Source organism: Vipera ursinii, assembly GCF_947247035.1.
Source record: "Vipera ursinii genome assembly, chromosome: 10".
In the NCBI taxonomy this organism is placed as follows: domain Eukaryota; kingdom Metazoa; phylum Chordata; class Lepidosauria; order Squamata; family Viperidae; genus Vipera; species Vipera ursinii.
The window spans coordinates 6609722-6629045 of NC_139520.1; the positions used below are offsets into that span (position 1 = coordinate 6609722).

The following is a 19324-nucleotide window of genomic DNA, read 5'->3' on the forward strand; positions in this document are numbered from 1 at the left end:
ACAAAACCTTGCAGAGCGAACAACTCTATAGCCAACATTCACAAAAGGATCCCAAAACCATCCTAAAGAAAATGATTCTGCAAACAGAGGGACTTCTGTTCACAATCCTCGTCCATAAATCCCCTAATCCTTACATACTGGCAAGATATGCGAGACCTCTGAACATGAATTCAAATGAAGTATCCCCTTACTTCTTCAAAAACATCTGATGATTCTGTAATTGGCCACAGACTTTTTACAGAGTAGGGTCGGCTAAAATAACATTCAAGAATTTTAGTACTGTACTAATCTCTAACACAGTATGTTTCTCAAGCTTGGCAACTTGAAGATGGGGTGACTTCAACTCCCAGAATCCATTGCTGGCTGGGGAATTCTGAATGTTGAAGTCAACCCAACTTCAAGTTGCCAAGCTTGAGAAACGCTGCTGTAACAGAACATTTTATTGTTGCCTTCATTCCCCTGTTGTCTTTTGTACAATCAGAAACCATGAAAGGAAAGGCCAGGCCCATCAGATTTACTTGTTACCCAAAACAGGACAGTCTCATCATTCAGACAGGTCAACAATCTCACAGCCTGGTTCAAGTAGATCCCGGTTTTCAACATTTCCATTTGATGAAAGAGGAAAACATGTGTAATTGAGGGTCATACCAACAAAAAGTGTTCCCCAGGGCAGTTGAGAAATAGGGCTGTACTTCCTTGCACAGCTATCTGAAAACACACCCAGCAAATATCTATATATAAGAAACTTTTATTTAGGTGTGTAAGGCAGGGGGGAAAATGATTCATTTTGGCAAGCCTAAGGATAACTGAAGAATAGAACAGGAAAGAAGAGATAAATGGACAGGATGCGGGATCTTCCCGGAAGCGCAGGAGATGATCGTGGGAACAGTCGGCCTTGAAGTGAAATACCTAAACGGAATTTATTTATTTATTTCTGTTTACCCCTTTATTATTTTATAAATAACTCAAAGAATAAACAAAAACAGCCAGACAGAACCGCATTTCAGCATCCAGAAAGAAGAGCAAATAACCAATGAAAGAAATGTAAACAATTGCAGGTAATCCTTGACTTACAGCTATTTGTTTAGTGACGGTTCAAAGCATTGAAAACACTGACTTGTGACTGTTTTTCACACCTACGACTGTTGCGCAGCCTCATGGTCATGTGATCAAAATTCAGACGCTTGTCAACAAACTCATATTTATGATGGTTGAAGTGTCCCCGGGGTCATGTGACCCCCTTCTGCAACCTTCTGACAAAGTCAATGGGGAAGAGCCAGATCCGCTTTGCAACTGTAATGTTTCACTCAACAACTGTGACAAGAAATGTCGTAAAATGGGGCAAAGCTCACTTAACAACTGTCTTGCTTAACAACAGAAATTTTGGGGTTCAGTTGTGATTGTTAAGTTGAGGATTACCTGCAGTCTCAAATCTTAAAGGTAAAGGTAAAGGTTCCCCCGCACATGCGTGCTAGTCGTTTCCGACTCTAGGGGCCGGTGCTCATCTCCGTTTCAAAGCCGAAGAGCCAGCGCTTGTCCAAGGACGTCTCCATGGTCATGTGGCCGGCATGACTAGACGCCAAAGGCGCACGGAACGCTGTTACCTTCCCACCGTAGTGGTCCCTATTTTTCTACTTGTGTTTTTACGGGTTTTCGAACTGCTAGGTTGGCAGAAGCTGGGACGAGTAACAGGCGCTCACTCTGCTACGCGGCACTCGGGATTTGACCCGCCAAACTGCCGACCTTCTGATCGACAAGCTCAGCGTCCTAACCCACTGAGCCACCACGTCCCTCAAATCTTAGCCGGAAATAAAACAGGAGTTTCTGAAAAGCAGAACACTAGAAAGAAGTTTCCAGGCAATTGCTCAGCCTGGCTGGAGAACCAGCTTAGTTTGTTCCCCTCACCAGAGGTAGCAGGTGTTTACCTGCTGCCACGCTCCTTCCCCAGGTGATTCACTTCACTTCCTGTCTGGCAGATTGCCAACTCACAGGCCCAGGGCTGAGTTGTATCGGGTTGCGGGACTTAGGTTGATTGCCAGTTCTATATTTAAGGTGCTGGTTTTAGTGCTACTTTTAAGCATCTCACGCTGTTCTGGTTTGACTACCTGAAAAAGTTTTTGCACGCAGACCAGTCTCTCCGCAGCAAGGCCTCTTCACCTGGCTGAGGAATTCTGGGAGTTGAAGTCCACAAGTCATAAAAGGGCCAAGTTTGAAGAGCCCTGCCCTAGCATTTCTCACTTACGCAGAACCCATCAAGGCCTTTTTAAAGCAACCTGTTGAGAGGCAGAAACCCCCAAATGATCTGTCTTGGAAACCGAGATCTCTTTCTAAGCCAGGGGTGTCAAACTGCCAGCCCGCAGGCCGGTTTCATCATACCGAAGCCGCGCCCACCCCATTGCCAGCAATGCCAAGAGTCGCGATACGTCGCGACATGTCATGTGACAAGTTTGACACCCGTGTTCTAAGCAAACTCAAGGATTTGTCCATCACACCTGAATGGCGATCATGCCAAGGATAACCTCAAGGTATAAAAAGTGTAAACTCCCCTAAATCGCAGCCACTTGGCCATCATCCAAGGTGATGGGAGCTGCAATCCCCAAACACCTGGAGGGCATCCAGCTGTTCCTCCGAGGTTAAGAATCATGCCTGCACCCCAACTATTCTTCACATTGACTTCAAAGCAACTCCAATGCCCCCCCCCAGTTCTTTAGGCCCTCATATCTTCCACAATTTTATCATACTACATGGACCCCAGAAAACATCATCTACCCACACATCACCCAAAGCCCACCCAGACCCGGGAAGCTTCCTATTCTTCTCAAGCCCAGAGCTTTCTTAGGGTCCCTCCCACTCAACCCAACCTACACAGGGTTGCTTTCACGAGTGGTCTTACCACCTCACACCTCCCTTCTCTGTCTTAATTTTACTTCCTGACTGACACACTGACCCCTGCAGTTGTGCTATTGGCCCAGTTTCCCCAACATGGCTAGGAGGCAAAGGCATCTTTGGACCCATGCCATCCTCCAGGTCTATGCTGGCCTCGGATGATAGGGCTTCTCCAAATGAGACTGACCCGCAACTGTGATATCTCTCTGTGTGTGTGTGTTTGTGGTACAGATGGGAAAGAAAAGTAGGCATGGGTCCTTTTGATATCGAGGTAGGCCCATCGAAAGCTTTCGACTACAATTCCCCCAAACTCCCCACAGCGCAGGATGATGGAGCTCTCCAAATGCTGGTGGCCAAGACGTTCTCTGCAGGCCCTCAACCCTCAACCCCGTTGATGAGGGGGAAGCCCTTCAGCAGCAGCCTCTTCTGCCAGCCGGGTTGGTTAAGGGTGGGACTACAATGCCCATCTTCCCTGAAGACGCTGGCCAGGGTAGAAGAAACTAGAATTGGGCTTCCCAAAAGTCGACGAACCATCCCTCCCATTGCCCTCTCCTAGCAGTTAGGGATGCCTCAGGCTCTCGAATCACCCCTCTTATTGTTCGGTATTTCCAGCTGGGGATCATGGGAGCTGGAGCCCCAAGGAACCTGGAGCACCCAGTCCTGCTTAGCTAGGCATAATGAGGGTCACTCCCCCCCCAGAAGTGGCTGCCTATTGACGCCGCCAGAGACCACCCTACCCATGCTTCTGAGCTCTCCAATCACGCCTCCTGTCACCCACTCCTCCCAGCTGGGGACCATGGGAATCAGACTCCACTCAACATCCTCCAGGAGCGCCCAGTTGGGCTAGGAGGGCAGGCCAATCGCCAGAAGGAGCACCCTCCTTGCCCCCCCTCCTATCCCTCCCTTCTCTGCCAGCTGGGGATTAGGGGACCCGGAGTCCATCCATCCCCCCTAGGCGCCTAGTCCTCCCCTCCCCGCCGTCCAGCTGGGGACAATGGGCCCCAGAGTCCGCCCTCCTCCCCAGCCCCCGGGGCTCACCCAGACGCAGAGGCCGTCGGAGAGCAGGTAGTAGGCGACGTCCAGCGCGGCGGGGCCCGGGCCCGGCGGCGGCTGGAGGGCCGGGGCGTCCCCTTCGGGCGGGGGCCGTCCGGGCCCGGTTGGCTGGGCCTGGCGGAGGGCGCTGTAGGCGCTGAGCAGGGAGCCCAGCAGGGCCAGGGCGCTGAGCGCCGCGTAGACGCGCAGGCTGGGCCAGGGGAAGCGCTCCAGGAAGAGCAGCGGCATGGCGGGGGCTGCCCGGCGGGTCTCCCGGCAACAGCGGGGGTCGCTCGCTCCTTCTTCGCTCCTTCTTCGCTCGCCGCCGCGCGACCGACCGCCGAAGCCGAGCAGGGCCGAGGGGCTGCGCGCTTGCCTGCCTGCTTGCCTGCTTGCCTGGCTGGCCAGGAGGCGGAGGCGGCGGAGGAGGAGGAGGAGGAGCCGGGCCCGCCTGGCCAGCCGCCCGTGGGGCTCCCTCGGGCCGGAGCCGGCAGGGCAGGGCAGGGCCGGGAGCCGCAGGGCCGGCGGGGAGCGGACGACGCGGCGGCTGACCTTCCGCTCTGCCGGCCGGAGCGGGGGCGAGGCTGGGCTGCCCCCCCCCCTCCTTGTCCGTGCTACAGGGTTGCCAGCGGAGCTGCCGGTCCGAGAAGGGGCGGCGGGCCCGTCAGGCGCTGGGCATCCGGCCGGCCCTTTTGGGGGTCGCGGGCTCGTCTCCGCGGAAGGAGGGTGGGTGGGTGGGTGAGTGTACAGGGGGGGAGGCACAATGGGGAGGAGCAAAAGACACACACACACACACACACACACACACAACCTTGGTGGAGGTTCGCGGGAGTGGAGCGGGCGAGGAGACCCGAGTTAAGGGTCTCTCGGGTCTGGCTAAGGCAGGGGTAGGCAACCTCGGCTCTTTTATGACTCGTGGACTTCAACTCCCAGAATTCCTGAGCCAGCTTGGCTGGCTCAGGAATTCTGGGAGTTGAAGTCCACGAGTCATAAAAGAGCCGAGGTTGCCTACCCCTGAGCTAAGGGGTTAGGCTGGTGGGGAGAAGAGATGCTTGCTGCCAACTGGGGACGGAGACCCTCCGGCGCTGTCTTTCCTCCCTACCAACACAACCGAGCTCGACGTTTCCGTTGCTAAGCGAGACGGAGGTGAAGGGACCTTTGCCCCGTCTTACGACCTGTCCTGCCACGGTTGTTAAGGGAATCGCTGCAGCGGACCAAGGTTGTTAAGAGGAAGCCGGCTTCCCCCGTTGACTTGGCTTGTCGAGACGGGTCACACCGCCACCGTCGTAAATAGAAACCAGTGGCCCAGCGTCCAAATTTTTGATCATGTGACCCTGGGGGGGGGGAGGAACGCTGCAGCGGTCGTTAAGCGTGAAAAACGGTCGCAAGTCACTTTTTCCAGCGCCGCAGTAACTTGGAATGGCCACTAAACAAACTGTTGTAAGTCGAAGACTAACCTGTATGCCTTTTTTCTTACCTTTTTTTTCCTTTTCCTTTCTGTACCTCTTTTATTCCCTTTACCATTTCTTCTGTATTGTCTTTGTTGGTTATAAAAACTTCCCATTAAAATTTTTAAAATTAAACGGGGGGAGCAGGGGGGGGGGCTTTAAGATTATGACAGCCCTCAAATACTTTGCAGACATGTGACCGGGGGGGAGGGGGCATTTCCGAGTTTGCAGAGGCCAGAACATTGGGAGGAGGGGTTGTGAGTCCAGATGGTGTGATGTGGTAGTTCAGGAGATGGAAAGGAAAAAACGGCAACAGTCCCTTCAAGGCCCCCCCAACACACACACACACACACACAGACCAAGCAAGTTCCCCTGGGGGATTGTGAACCAGTCCCCCTGCCGCCAAGTTTTGGACCAGTCCCTCCAGGTTCTCTGGGGGATTTTAGACCACTCCCTCCCAGCAGAGCCTACCTAGAAAGATTGTTGTGGGATGGCACAGTAGACCATGGGTCTCCAAACATGTCCACTTTAAGACTTGTGGACTTAAACTCCCAGAATTCCCCAGCCAGCCATGCTGGCTGAGGAATTCTGGGAGTTGAAGTCCACAAGTCTTAAAAGTGGACACGTTTGGGGACCCCCTGCAGTAGCTAAGTAAAGGGCACCCTAAGGGTGCCCTTAAAGGGCACCTTAAGTAGCTTTGAACTCCTGAAATATAAACACATAACCAAAATGCTTTCCTGAGCAGGCCGTTGAGTCACATCCTGTTCTGATGATTCATCCTTCCGAGCCCTTCGTTCTGGGCCACCAAACGTCACACACACACACACATTGCCCCATGCAACCTCTAGACTTTGATCAGTGTCCTTTGCCACACAACACCTCTCTTGCACGGCTGTCAGCCTGCCTGGGCAGGATTTACTTTTAAGCGCTGGGAAATGAAGCACCACTTACAGCAGCTGTGGACTTCCAGAAATTTGTTGTTGTTGTTTTTAAGATGACAACCTCCATCATTTCTGGCTAGACTGACAGTCCAGCAACTGAATTTGTTTTCATTTATCTTTATCTATATTTATATCTATACATATCTTTATATCCATGTATCTACCTCTGTATCTGTTATCTATCTCCGTATATACCGGTAGTCCTTGATGCGCAACCATAATTGAACCCCAAATTTCTGTTGCCGAGTGAGACATTTGTTAAGTGAATGTTGCCCCGTTTTACGACCTTCCTTGACATAGTTGTTAAGTGAATCGCTGCAGTTGTTAGTAACACGGTTGTTAAGTGAATTGGCTTCCCCATTGACTTTTATCATGTCACAAAAGATGGTCACACGACTCCAGAACATCGTATGTACTAGCCAGTTGCCAACTGAATCTGAATTTTGATCATATGAGCATAGGGGTTTTGCAATGGTCCTAAGTGTGAAAAAGAGTCATGTCACATTTTTCAGTGCAATTGTAACCTGATTGCCTGCCTCCCTGCCTGTCTGCCTATCCATCCATCCATCCATCCAAACTCTTTCTACCCTTTCTCTCTATCCTCTCTCTCTCTCTTTGGGGGCAGCCTTCGTGGAACTCACATTTCCCACCCACCCAAGTAATTCAAGGCTTTGTAATTCTACAGAGATAACCAGGAGATGGAAAAAATAAACAGAACACCTGACAAGACATCCCCTCAACTCCTTCGCCTGCTAACAAAATGTTCGGAAACCAACCCACAAGCTCGGAGAACGAATCTCCACCCTGGGGGAGAAATCTGGGTGATGTAGATTCCGAAGGGCATTTTAAAATCTAACTCCTGTATTTTGCCATAGCTGTCATTTCAAAAATGCATTTCAAGTGCAGGTGAGAGTTACTCAAACAAATAACCACTCAAGATAGACCGCCAGTCTTCAGCTTGTGTAATGATTTACATTTGGATGCTTGGCAACTGACTCATAGTTATGACGGTTGCCGTGTCCCGGGATCATGTGATCCCCTTTTACAACCTTCTGACAAGCAAAGTCGATGGGGAAGCCAGATTCCCTTAACAACTATGTTACTAACTTAACAACGGCAGCGATTCACTGAACAAATGTCACGAGAAAAGTCGTAAAATGGGGCAAAACGCACTCAACACATTTCTCACTTAGCAACGTAAATTTTAGGCTCGACTGCGGTCGTAGGTTGCTTATGCTACCTGTGGTAGCATAGTAACAAACCAAAACACAATTCAAACCTGAAAGGGAATCCCCATTATTCAGACCTAACTTATTTTGACAGCCTTTAAACAAGAAAAATTACCCGGGCCCCCGGGAATCCAAACTGGCTAAGCTACTCGTGAACATTTGAGTACAAACACTAAACGTGAATATTACTTGTCTGCAATGCAGCAAAAATAGCCGAGCCAGAAATCAGCATTTCCTGTAGAAATGAATTTGCTGGCCTCAGCTGATAAGAGGCGTGACAGAATTTGAAACTCAGTGGGGACTTTCTCGGCGTTTTCAATAACTCCGATATTTATTTTATTTATTTTATTTTAATTCCATTTATATCCCGCCCTTCTCCGAAGACTCAGGGCGGCTTACAAGCTTAGCAGTAGCCTTCATTCTATGTATATGCCTGATTATTAGGGCTTTCACACACACCCCCCAAGCGGCATTATTACAAAGTCAGCTTAATTGCCCCCAACAATCTGGGTCCTCATTTTACCTACCTCGGAAGGATGGAAGGCTGAGTGGCCCTGTGTATTTAATTTACTTTACTTTAGTTTGCTTTATTTAATTTATTTAATAATTTATTTAATAATTTACTTTATTTAATTTACTTCTTTAGTTTGCTTCCTCTTCAATTCTGTGAGAGGCGGAGAGAAAAATGGCATGGCGAGAGCTGAGTAAGTTTGATGCAATGAGATACTCCTCCCTCCCTCCCTCGTTCTTTTTTCTTGCTTTCCTTCCTTCTTCCCATTCTCCCTCCCCTTCCCTCGCCTTTTTCCCTCCCTTTTGTCTCCTGGTTAAATACCTGGACTAGTCCCAGCAGTGTTCTTGGCAAAGTTTTTTCAAACGTGGTTTGCCGTTTGCCTCCTTCCTAAGGCTGACAGTGTGTGACTGGCCCAAGGTCATTCAGCTGGTTTGGGGCCTAAGGCAGGACTAGAACTCGCCTCCTGCTGGTTTCTAACCACTAAACCAAACCAACTGCTATCTACTCCACCTTTTTGCCACAAATTCTAGACAAAAACTACTGAAGCAAATCGGCTGGCGAAAAACTACACCTCAAATTTCAGCCATGCAATTTTTCAGAAATCCCCAGGCGATACCCACGTTACTGGTTTTCAACATTTTTTTTAAAAAATTTCCCAATATATGGTTAAAACACTGAAGACCACCTCCATTAAGCCTCGCCACAGAATGCTATGGTGCCAATCAGCCAATGGATAGAAATCTCTTACGAGTATTGAAAAAGAGCCACACACGAAAGCGCAACTGAGTCCGTTTTTGTTTAATGTTATTTTAAAAAAAAAATCAGGTGACTATCACAACGTAAGTGATTAAAATGCAATTACAGTTCTTATTCCACTGTCTAAACAGTCAAGATTCACTTTCCTATTCAGAGAGTAGAAAGTTGGGGAGGGGAAAAACTCAGAGAGAGAGAGAGAGAGAGAGAGAGAAGAGAGAAGAGAGAAGAGAGAGAGAGACATAAAAAAAATCCTTGCGTCACATTTTCTCTTCTACATTTTAAAGCTGTTCTCACAGAGACGGCTTCTACTCACACTTCAGGAAATTCAGTTGTAAATAAAATTGAACCTGCCAAAGAAAGGGAGAAAACACCTTACATTGTCAGTTAGGAAGGTGGTTTCTTTTTTTTTTAATTTCTGGGCAGTTGCATGCTGGCTCTCTGCACTTCAAAAAATTCTGGAGCACAAGTAAAGTAAGAGACGGGGGGTTCAAGAAAGTGCCTCTATTTCCCATGAAACATACAGTACTGCAAGCGTACTCTACCTGCTCAAAAGTTGCGGAAGGCTGGAAATGATAGGACCATAGCCTGGCGCGTTGTCATAAAGCTCAAACAAAGGAGCAGCTACTAGCTTGTAGTTTTTGGGGACCGCGAACAAAGCTGGAACAAATTCAAGTGAAAAATTTAAGTTTCATAGGGTTCATAGCACAACGCAGAATAACATGATTTGCTTTCCGCTATACCCATCACGGCCAGTACACAGATTAGAAAGGGCAATAAAAGGGTCTCAATTAGGCTGAGTAATTTTAAGCCTGCTGCATTTGTTGCAAAACGTTTAGAAAGAGGCCTCAACATATTAGACATTTAACACGGCCTGGATTGGTCTTTAGAAAAGCAGTGTTAGCTAAATGCTAAATTAAAAAGGAACGTTTAGTCACACAGCTAAATGTACTTCTTGGACCAATACAGGTAGTCCTCGAGTTACAATAGTTCTTTTAGTGACCGAAGTTACAACGGCACTGAAAAAAAATGACTTATAACCATTTTTCACACTGCCACTGCAGCAACCCCAAGGTCATGTGATCAAAATTTGGACACTCGGCTACTGGTTCATGTTTATGACAGTCGCAGTGTCCCAGAGTCACGTGATCCCCTTTTGCGATCTTCTGACAAGCAAAGTCAATGGGGAAGCCTGATTCACTTAACAACCATATCAACTGTGGCAAGAAAGGACGTAAAATGGGGCAAAACTCACTTAACAAATATCTCCCTTAGCAACAGAAATTTTGGGCTCAATTGTGGTCGTAACTCAAGGACCACCAGTACTAATATGTAAAACTCTTAAGAGTTAAGCAAAAGTACCGTAATGTCAATATTGTTGGATTCAACAAAAAGTAATCGTCCACTTAAAACCATAATCGGGGTTGGAACTTCCGCCGCTAAGCAACATGGTTGTTAAGTGAGTCACACTTGATTTTACTTTTTTGTGCTGTGATCATTAAACAAATGACTGGCTTCCCTCACTGACTTTGCTTGTCCTAAGCCAGTGATGGTGAACCTTTTAGAGACCGAGTGCCCAAATTGCAACCCAAAACTGACTTATTTATCGCTGGGTGCCAGGTGGGCGTGGACTACTGGGTGGGTGTGGCTGTGGTGGTCATGGAAAATTGGGTGGGTGTGGCCAAGGTGGATGTGGTCACCTCAATGTCGCTGGGGCGGCTGCTGCCTGACACCGTCGGCCCCCGCACACAGAGGCCAGTGAGCGCATGGGGACCAACGATGTCCGTCAGCAGGCACAGCCTGCCGGCCCCTCGATCGGCGCACTCTGGGGCTCTGCAGCCCATCGCCAGCAGTTCAAAGAAGCCACATCCGAGATGGATGGTCAGCCGACAGCTGAGGAGGTGATGCAGTGGGTCACGCCCAGGAAAAGGAGAGCATGCGAGGCCAGGAGGGATTGGGGGGGGAGGGAAACCAGCCGTGCTGGGATGCATCCGGCCACTTAGGGACTTGGCAAATTAGCAGGTGGCTGGTTGAAGAGGGACAGTTGCCATCTCTGAGGCATGGCGCGGGTGCCCACAGAGAGGGCTCTGAGTGCCGCCTCTGGCACCCGTGCCATAGGTTCACCACAACTGTCCTAAGCTGACAAATGGCAATCATATGAACTTGGGATGCTGCAGCCAGGCTGGTAGCCAATCTCTTGAATTCTAATCACATGACAGTGGGGATATTGTGACGGTTGTAAATGCAAGGACTGGTCATAAGTCTTTTTTTTATAGCCACTGCCATAACTGAACAGTTGCTAAAGGAACGGATGTAAGTCTAGGACTGCCTGTATCTATCGCCTATCCCGGGGTAGGCAAACTTGGCTCTTTTAAGACTCGTGGACTTCAACTCCCAGAATTCCTGAGCTAGCACGGCTCAGCTTGGAAACCTCTCCCTTTCCCCTCAGCATGGCTGGCTCAGGAATTCTGGGAGTTGAAGTCCATGAGTCGTAAAAGAACCAAGGTTGCCTACCCCTGACCTATCCTATAGCATAGCAAGCTGGAGCTGATCTTTGAAGCCGAGCATCTGAAAGTACGTCTCTGTTTGAGTTTCTACATTGAAAAACCACCTGATTAAAAGCTCTCAAAGGTGCTGAACACAGAGCAACCACCCCTGTATACATGCACTGTGAGAAAAATGCACGTATGTAACGCATATAGCATGTCTGTATGTGTGTTATGTATGTGTACACTTTTGAGAGCAGGCAACAGAATTTCATTTTTAATGTGTGCCAGCGTGCCCACGGTAAAAAATGACAATACAGGTTATCTTAAATCTTACAATAAACCAGAACTATTTTGTACTACTGTGTATTAATTATCTCAAAGGTACTTTGCCCCCCCCCCCGCACCCAAAAGACAACTGGACTGTTTTTTCCTTGAAGATTTTTTGCTTCTCATCCAAGAAGCGTCATCAGTTGTGACTGGATTGGGGGGAAGGGGGGAGAGGGAAATGGCTTCTTGGATAAGAAGAGAAACATGTTCAACAAAAAAACAGCCCTGCTGCCTTTCGGGGGGAGGGGGGGGAAGGAGCCTTTGAGACAACTATGACCTGGATGACAGAGAATCCGTATATTAAGTTTCACAAAAAGCTTGTGACAAAGAATGTTCAGGTCCTGTTTCTTCTGGAAGCAGGAGAGGGTTGACCATCAGTGAGAAGGTGTCATCTAAACAATTTGGCAGTGGCCGCATTAACCGGATGCAGGCTACAGAGTCCTGGTCATCTTGAAATTGACCTTGAACTTCACTCTCCTGTTTCAAGGGAATAAAGGCGCCAAGAAACCGCTGCTTACCTTTTTCTTGGAGCTGAACCAAGAAGAGCTTCTTGTGCTCTTTTGGTTTTGTAATATGAGCTGGAATATAAGGGTACTGCGGGGGGGAAAAATAAGAAGGGTTATTTACTTGGCATCTTGGTTGGGATCAGTAATTAACCCACTTTTGGAACAGAATGAGCCACGTAAGTATCATTTAAATCAGTGTTTGTCAAACTTGGCCACTCTTTAAGATGTGTGGACTGCAACTCCCAGAATTCCCCACATCTTAAAACTGGCCACCTTCGGGAATCACTGGCTTCAATTAAAGAGTTGACTTGAATGCGCACCTGTGGGGGCTCAAAATTCGGTCGCCACCAGTTACCAATGCAGTCATCAATGACCCAGTCTTGAAGGACGCCATCTTGACGACCTAGTATCTGTCAAAATACAGATGCACGTAAAATCTTAATGCAGTTCCAGGCACTTCACCGAGACAGAATACGATGGGCTCAGCATTAAGGCTAACAGTCAGAGCATCTTTTATATCAACTGTTAATTAAAGCATTCAGGGGCTTGCCAAGAGTGGCAGCCTAATTTATTAAGAACCCACAGTGTGTCTACCATCTGATCCGACAGTTATTTTTCACTGCTAGACAAGATGTATTTTCGCCAAACCTCTTCAGCAGCTTCCAAGTAAATCCTTATAAGAATAACTGATACAGCCCAGAACTACATATCCACTGGCTTTTCCTGAAGCATATTTCCAAAAATGATTTTATTAGCTCTAAACCACTTTTTTAAACCCATGTAATAATGTAGCTTCAAACACACACACACACACACACACACACACACACACACACACACACACACACACACAACTCTGGATCTGAAGTGAAATGGGGTGCTTTAGATCTTCCTTCCCCACCCCAGGAAAATTGATATACTGGGGGGGGGGGAATCCAGTTTTATCCAGTATCTTTGGATTCAAAATTACTTCATTACTTTATGAACATAACATGTGTTATGCATAGGCTTATTTGCACATAAATAATATTCTTACATTACCTTTAAAAATCCTTTGAAGAGCTAGACAACTTTCTGTAAATGTTTTTAATAAACTTGTTTCAAACGGGCTATGGCTTCCAAACATTAACATTGCTGAATTACTGCCTGAGAGCTAGGCAAATAATTAAAATTAAAAACACAAGACATTCTCAATTGTAAAATAAAGCCAACAAATATATATTTGAACTCTTCATAATATCCAGCAGACACAGGCCTGCATGGCTGAGCAGAAACAGGTTTATCAACTGTTAAAAACTGTTACCATCAGTGGCAAAACTGGACATGAGAAAGTGTGGCCCTCAACATTTGGAACCATCTCTAAACCTAGCATCTGCTCTTTTGAATGTCTTCTAACTACAACACTGCCCAGTGGGAATAGGTTATTCCTGGTCTCATATTTGAGAATTGGACTATATGGCTTGTCTTCAGGAGGGGCAATGAACCAATATTAAACATCACTGTATGTAATGTCATGATGCAGTTTTTAAGTCATTCTGAGAAAGTGAAGACCTGAGGCAGAGGAATGTCTTATTTTAAACAGTTCATTCAAAATTCTAAGGCAAAACATGTATTCATGTTTTTTTGCTATATGTATTGGGGGGGCACGGTTTACAAAATGAGAAAAAGGGAGAACATCTTTTCAGGCTGCCCCTTCTCTAAATGATCATTTCTCAGTGTAATCTTTTTAACAAATGTAGCACTTACCTCTGTCATTAAACGTTTGAGACCTTCTACCTCATCTTCTCCTGGATTAAGTTCACCACCTGGCCTGTTGAAAACATGAAATACGTGTTTTAAATATTGTCATTTTACAGAGGCAAAAATGTAAAACTAGTACGCAACCTTAAATTGTAAAGAAATCAGATGTTCACATTAAGCTATGAGTCAGGGGCACTTTAAGCAGGACAATTATTAATATTGTCTATATTGCATACCTTTTAAATAATGACTAGCCATCTGTGAACAATCTTGGACAAAATTAACTATTCAGCTTTAAACTCAGTTTTTGTACTTCTTTTGAAGTACAAAGCTCCAAAGCTCTTTCAATTCAACAAATTAAGGTTTCTTTATGCCTCAGAAGTCTTCACTTAACGTTATTTTAAAGTGATATCTTTCCTAGCTAGTGTTTTCCAAAAAGGGATGCTGAAAAATAATTGTTCTGCTTTACAGCCATAATAACTACATGCATCATTTCTTAGGCCCTAATTTTTTTCCTGAATGACTGAACATCTGGCATTTAAGATATCTGAATATGGTGGGGAGACTGTCATTGATTTAAAAATGCACCCACTTTCCATTTTATTTATCCTGAATCAGTACCTGAGCAGTTAAATGGATTCGATACGGGGTAATAGGTTTTCAACTAAATCCAGAACAGAACCCAGAATTGTGGCAGGCAGATGATCTGCCCAGGTCAATTATTTTCAACTCTTCTAGAGCTTGGAATGTCCATGAAAATTTTCTGCAGTGTTTCCCAAGCTTGAGAACTTTAATATATGTGGACTTCCAACTCTCGGAATTCCCCAGCCAGCCCGTTGTTAAATGAATAGGGTAGTTATTAAGGGAACGCCAGTCGCTAAGAGAACCCACTATTTGTCAATGGGCAGCTTTTTTCCCCCCTCGCAATGTCAGTTGCGAGGAAAAACATCGTGTCAGCATATAGTGCGGGATGCTGTAAACCGCAAATGCAAGCCAGTTGCCAAGCAACCCAAATGTGATCGTGGGACTGCAGGGGGGGGGAGTGGAAGCAGCCAGCAGAACTTTGAATCTGAGTTATAAGTAGCTGGAGACTCGTCATAGGTCGAGGACTGCCTGTATCTATTGTTTTCAAAACACGCAGGGTACTTTATAACAAGGGAGACCATAGGAAAAGAGAAAAACAAGCAACTGGGTGGCCTGGGTTTTTCCAGGTGCTGCAGAACAATCAGAAAGAAAGTTCACCTCAGAAAAAAGTGCTGGACAGGGAGGCGCCTAAACCTAACTGGTTCCTGACAAAACACAAAGGCCTGGAGGGAGAAGAGGTACTAGGACAGGGATGGCGAACCTTTTAGAGACCGAGTGCCCAAACTGCAACCCAAACCCACTTATGTATCGTCAGGTGCCGGGTGGGTGTGGCCCATTGGGTGGGCGTGGCTGCGATGGTAACAGCAGACTGGGTGGGACTAAAAAGTTCAATCAATCAATTCCAACTTTGTGAGATCTTTTTTTTTTCTCCACAAGAAGTTGAAATAGATTTATTGAACTTTTTTTTTTTTGCACATGGCGGAGGCGGCCTAAAGTGAAAAGGTTTTATAAAACCCAGCTGAAGGCCTAGGACTGGGGCGAATGCGTGCGTGCCCACAGAGAGGGCTCTGCGTGCCACCTGCGGCACGCGTGCCATAGGTTCGCCACCACGGTACTAGGAGGAATGGCACTCTTACTTTTTTCCCTACCTGCCACGTGCAGCTCACCTAGTTCAGCTCCCTGCTGAATGCGAGTATGGCCACACGAGATGTTGATAACTGTCCTTGACAAAGTGCTGTGCAGCCTAAAGAGATGTGCAGCCTCGGCTGAAAAAAAACCCCAAAGGGACCTTTACTTACAGTTTGAAGAAGGTTGTGCCCAACTGCAAGAGCAGCACGTGAGGCAATCTATGTTCGTGCACAATGAGGACCCCCTCGACGGTCCGCCTCATCCCAATCTTGTCAAATTCTTCCCTCATGCGCTGGAATCGGGCGGCTACCGAACTGTCCTTCTCATAGAGGGGTTCCTTGGTCCCAAAGGTATAATTTGTCAGTGGGTACCTGGAAGGAAGGGAGGGAGGGAGGACATCTTAAAGCCCACCATTTCATGTCGACTCTTTCAGGATTTTATCCGCAGCTCGCTAGAACCTAATATGAATTGTACCTCGTTAGTACTGTATATTTCCAAAAAGGAGATACTCCTGCCATTTGTGACACCTCCTCTTTCAAAACAAGATATTACAGAAATGTTCGTCTACCTCCGTGACTATATTCTGGTTAAATCTACTTGAAGGGGGGAAAAAACGGGGAGTTTCACAACAAAAGCAAGATATTTGGGCAACCTCTGACTCCCCTGTATCATGTATTATTAGGCAGATAATATGAAAGAGAAAATAGCAGAGAGGAGGCTTTGATTGCCCACCCCACCCCACCCCACCCCACACACATGCTTGCTTGTCACAAGGGAATCAGGCAGGCTTCAAAAGTCCAACATTTCTTCTCCCTGCTTGTAATGCAGATAGTTCTCAGTTTGTTGTGAACAAAAACCAGAATTTAGCTCTACATTTCCTAACTACAAGCAAACAAATCAAGTTATATTTCCAGCCTTTCTAGCTGGCTCTAAGTAAGGGACATGATTTCATTATATCTTTACAATTAAGGAAATACTGCTTTATAGAGATATAACTAAGCAAATACTAAGAGAAAGTGGCATTACAGAGCTTAATGAAGACAAGGGATGGAGGGCTATAGAGTTGGGAGTTCTAACTCTTTTTCACAAATTGATGATCTGCAATTGTAACATAGCAACAATGGCTTTTCTATGCAGCTAAGGAGTCAGCATGCTTCTACCAACTATTATGAGCCTTTACTACCACTGCAGCATAAGATTTACTTCTCATGAGCTCCTAAAAGTACAGAAAGTGTTTTTCTAAAACACCCAAGAGATTGATGGCTTTTAAGAGATTGATGTAATTCAACTGATAAGTTTGAGATGGGATATTTCTGATGAGGATAGCTGTAAATTCACTACCCACTCTATGCCAATCTCAAAATGAATCTTTAGCACATTTTCCCTAATCTGGAGGATGGAGAAAAATGTGAAATAAAATACCCAAGCCTTAAAGTTGACAAGCCACTTAAAGATATATTGAGCTGCGTGGGAGGAAATTTACTTTCAGTTATAAGACTATTAGTGCTCCAGGTTAAAAAAAAAGTCTTTCTTAAAACTGGAAGTTATTAATGATAAGGGTCAGCTGATTTAGGAAAATCGGTTTCATGGCTAGTTTCAAAAGCCTGTTCACCAAAAGATCTATATTAGTGTTTCTCAATCTTAGCAAAATTAGCAACTTTAAGTTGCATGTACTTCAACTCCCAGAATCTCCCAGCCAGCAGAAATTGAAACCCACACATCCTAAAGTTGCTAAGATTGAGAAACACTGATCTATATCATAGCTGTACCATTCCAGCACTTAATAAAAAACAAACCTCACAAATCAAAGATCATGCTTTTATTGTGTTTAATCTTCCGCTTTGCAACAAAACTATTGGGCCTCAGCGCTTAAGAAAATTTTCACATCATCTCTAGCTTCACCTCAATAGTCCATTGATACACTCGTGTATGAATTACTGCCAAACTATAGCACAAACTATGAATGCAAACCAAATACACTATGGTGCACACACACTTCTTGTAAATCATGTCCTGCAAAACAATGAGGCATGCCTGTAGGTTTGGGTCAGGAGCAGTGGTTGGATACAACCAGTTCGCACTTCAGCAGAACCGGTAGCTAATTTTTTGTTGCCCAGGCCCAGAATGGACTTCCGGAAGCGGCATCCACACAGAGAACCAACCGGTTGTTCACATATTTGAATCCCATCCTACACACATGGATTAAGTCAATGTCTTCTCAAAAAAGCGCCCAACGAATGAACAGGGTGCAAACCAGGCAAAAGAAATTAGCAGCACATGTGTGGACAAAACTTCATCTTTTTTACATCATGCATAGAAGAAAGTAAACCCACAGTCAAAAGCAACAGGCATCAGAATCGGAATTTCAATTTGCATGGTCTGGTCCTAACAGAGACAGCTGGGGGGGGGGGCAGCTACTTAACAGTTGCATTCACACAAGCCCCTAACACGGATTACCAAAATAACCACTTGGGGAGAGGAGGGGTGTCTCATATTACACCGAATCCTGAGTTATCCCAAAGGTGCTTTTCCAAAAGGCAACTTGTTCAGTTCCTCAAAAAGGCAGCTTTTACAGTTGCCTTTTTGCAAAAAGCACCTTTGAGACAAGGATGACCTGGAGGACTGAGAATCTCCACAATACACTGGATCATGCCTTATTTAGAGAGGCCACCTGGTAGTTTGGGAGCACAGAGCAGACCGGGAAGCTAAAACTCCTGGGAGAAGAGTGGCAAACTATTTCCATACTCTTGCCAAAAAAAAAAACACACCCCTTCTTGCTACATCCATGCACAAGTCAAACTCGGGAGAAGGGAATCTCTATTCTGCCCAGTTCACGGAGCAGAAAGATGAGAGAAATATTAAAGAAAGACCTGTTAAGGTCCCTTCCAACTCCAATTATATTATTATTATTATTATTATTATTATTATTATTATTATTATTATTATTATTATTATTATTATTATTATTATTCTGTTCTACTCCTATTCTTTCCTATGAACTAAGATCCCTCTGTAAAGGACTTGGATGGGAGACCACCAGGAAATCCCAGGATCACAAACTTCCATCCGCCTGAAGGCAGTTTCATCTTCCTGGATGGGAGACCACCAGGAAATAGCAAGGCCGTCAGTCAGCCTGGGTGGCGGGGATAAAGCCCTCCGGGCGGTCAAGGAAGCGAGGTGGACGCGTGTCCCTCAAGGGACCATCAGGAGTTGGGCTCCGAGGACCGTCAAAGAGGGATAAGCCGGCATCCAGGCAGACGAGGGAAAAGGCCGCCCTCGCTCACGAGGGAGGCTGCCGGGCGATTTACGCCCCATTAGGACCCCGACTCGACCCGTGTTCTGGTTTCACACAATACGCCGGGCCCTCAATTGAGCCAAGGGGCTCAACCCCCGAGCACGAAGCGAGGGCGGGCCGAGCGCCCCTTCTGCGGCGCCCACTCACAGGTTGATGGTCCGCTCGAGGGTGAGGGGCTTGCTTTGCTGGATGTATTTGTTCCCGAACTGGTTGACGCCGCGGGGCCAGCCGGTCTGGGAGCGGTTGGGCGGCACGACGGACATGGCGGAAGCGGGCCGGCTCACAAGGCCACCAGCATTCCCCGGCCGCGCGGATGCTCCAAGGCGCCGTCCCCTCACGCCGCGATCCTCTCACACCCGCCAAAAGGCGCACCGGAACCAACAGGCCGCACTTCCGGGAGCCATAGAGTCCGCGGAGGGGGCTGAGCGGCTTCGCCCGGCTAGTGAGCGCAGGC

At 46.8% G+C, this 19324-nt stretch overlaps 2 protein-coding genes across 4 annotated transcripts in view; both read right to left on the bottom strand.

Moving 5' to 3' along the window:
* The window catches only part of AMFR (autocrine motility factor receptor), a 31481-nt gene extending 26054 nt beyond the window's left edge, over positions 1-5427 (bottom strand). The window contains exon 1 of one of the 2 annotated variants that reach the window (XM_083370683.1): positions 5396-5427. Coding sequence is in view for 1 of the 2 variants with exons in the window: in XM_083370682.1 (XP_083226808.1) it covers positions 3925-4167 (243 nt within the window). In the remaining variant the exon portion in view is untranslated. Of the gene's footprint in view, positions 1-3924; positions 4329-5395 lie in introns of those variants that run through there. The other variant, XM_083370682.1, reaches the window with a different exon arrangement.
* Positions 5428-8830: 3403 nt separating this feature from the next.
* Positions 8831-19278, bottom strand: NUDT21 (nudix hydrolase 21). Of its 2 annotated transcripts, XM_083370912.1 has the most exons (7): positions 19018-19278; positions 15746-15946; positions 13869-13932; positions 12443-12532; positions 12135-12210; positions 9346-9460; positions 8831-9150 (listed from the first exon to the last, which is right to left on the bottom strand). In XM_083370912.1, the coding sequence occupies exons 1-7, from the start codon at positions 19131-19133 to the stop codon at positions 9129-9131; spliced, it is 684 nt and encodes a 227-aa protein (XP_083227038.1). In that variant the 5' UTR covers positions 19134-19278; the 3' UTR covers positions 8831-9128. The 2 variants fall into 2 exon arrangements, with proteins under 2 accessions (XP_083227038.1, XP_083227039.1); XM_083370913.1 differs by lacking the exon at positions 9346-9460.
* Between the last annotated feature and the right edge of the window lie 46 nt (positions 19279-19324).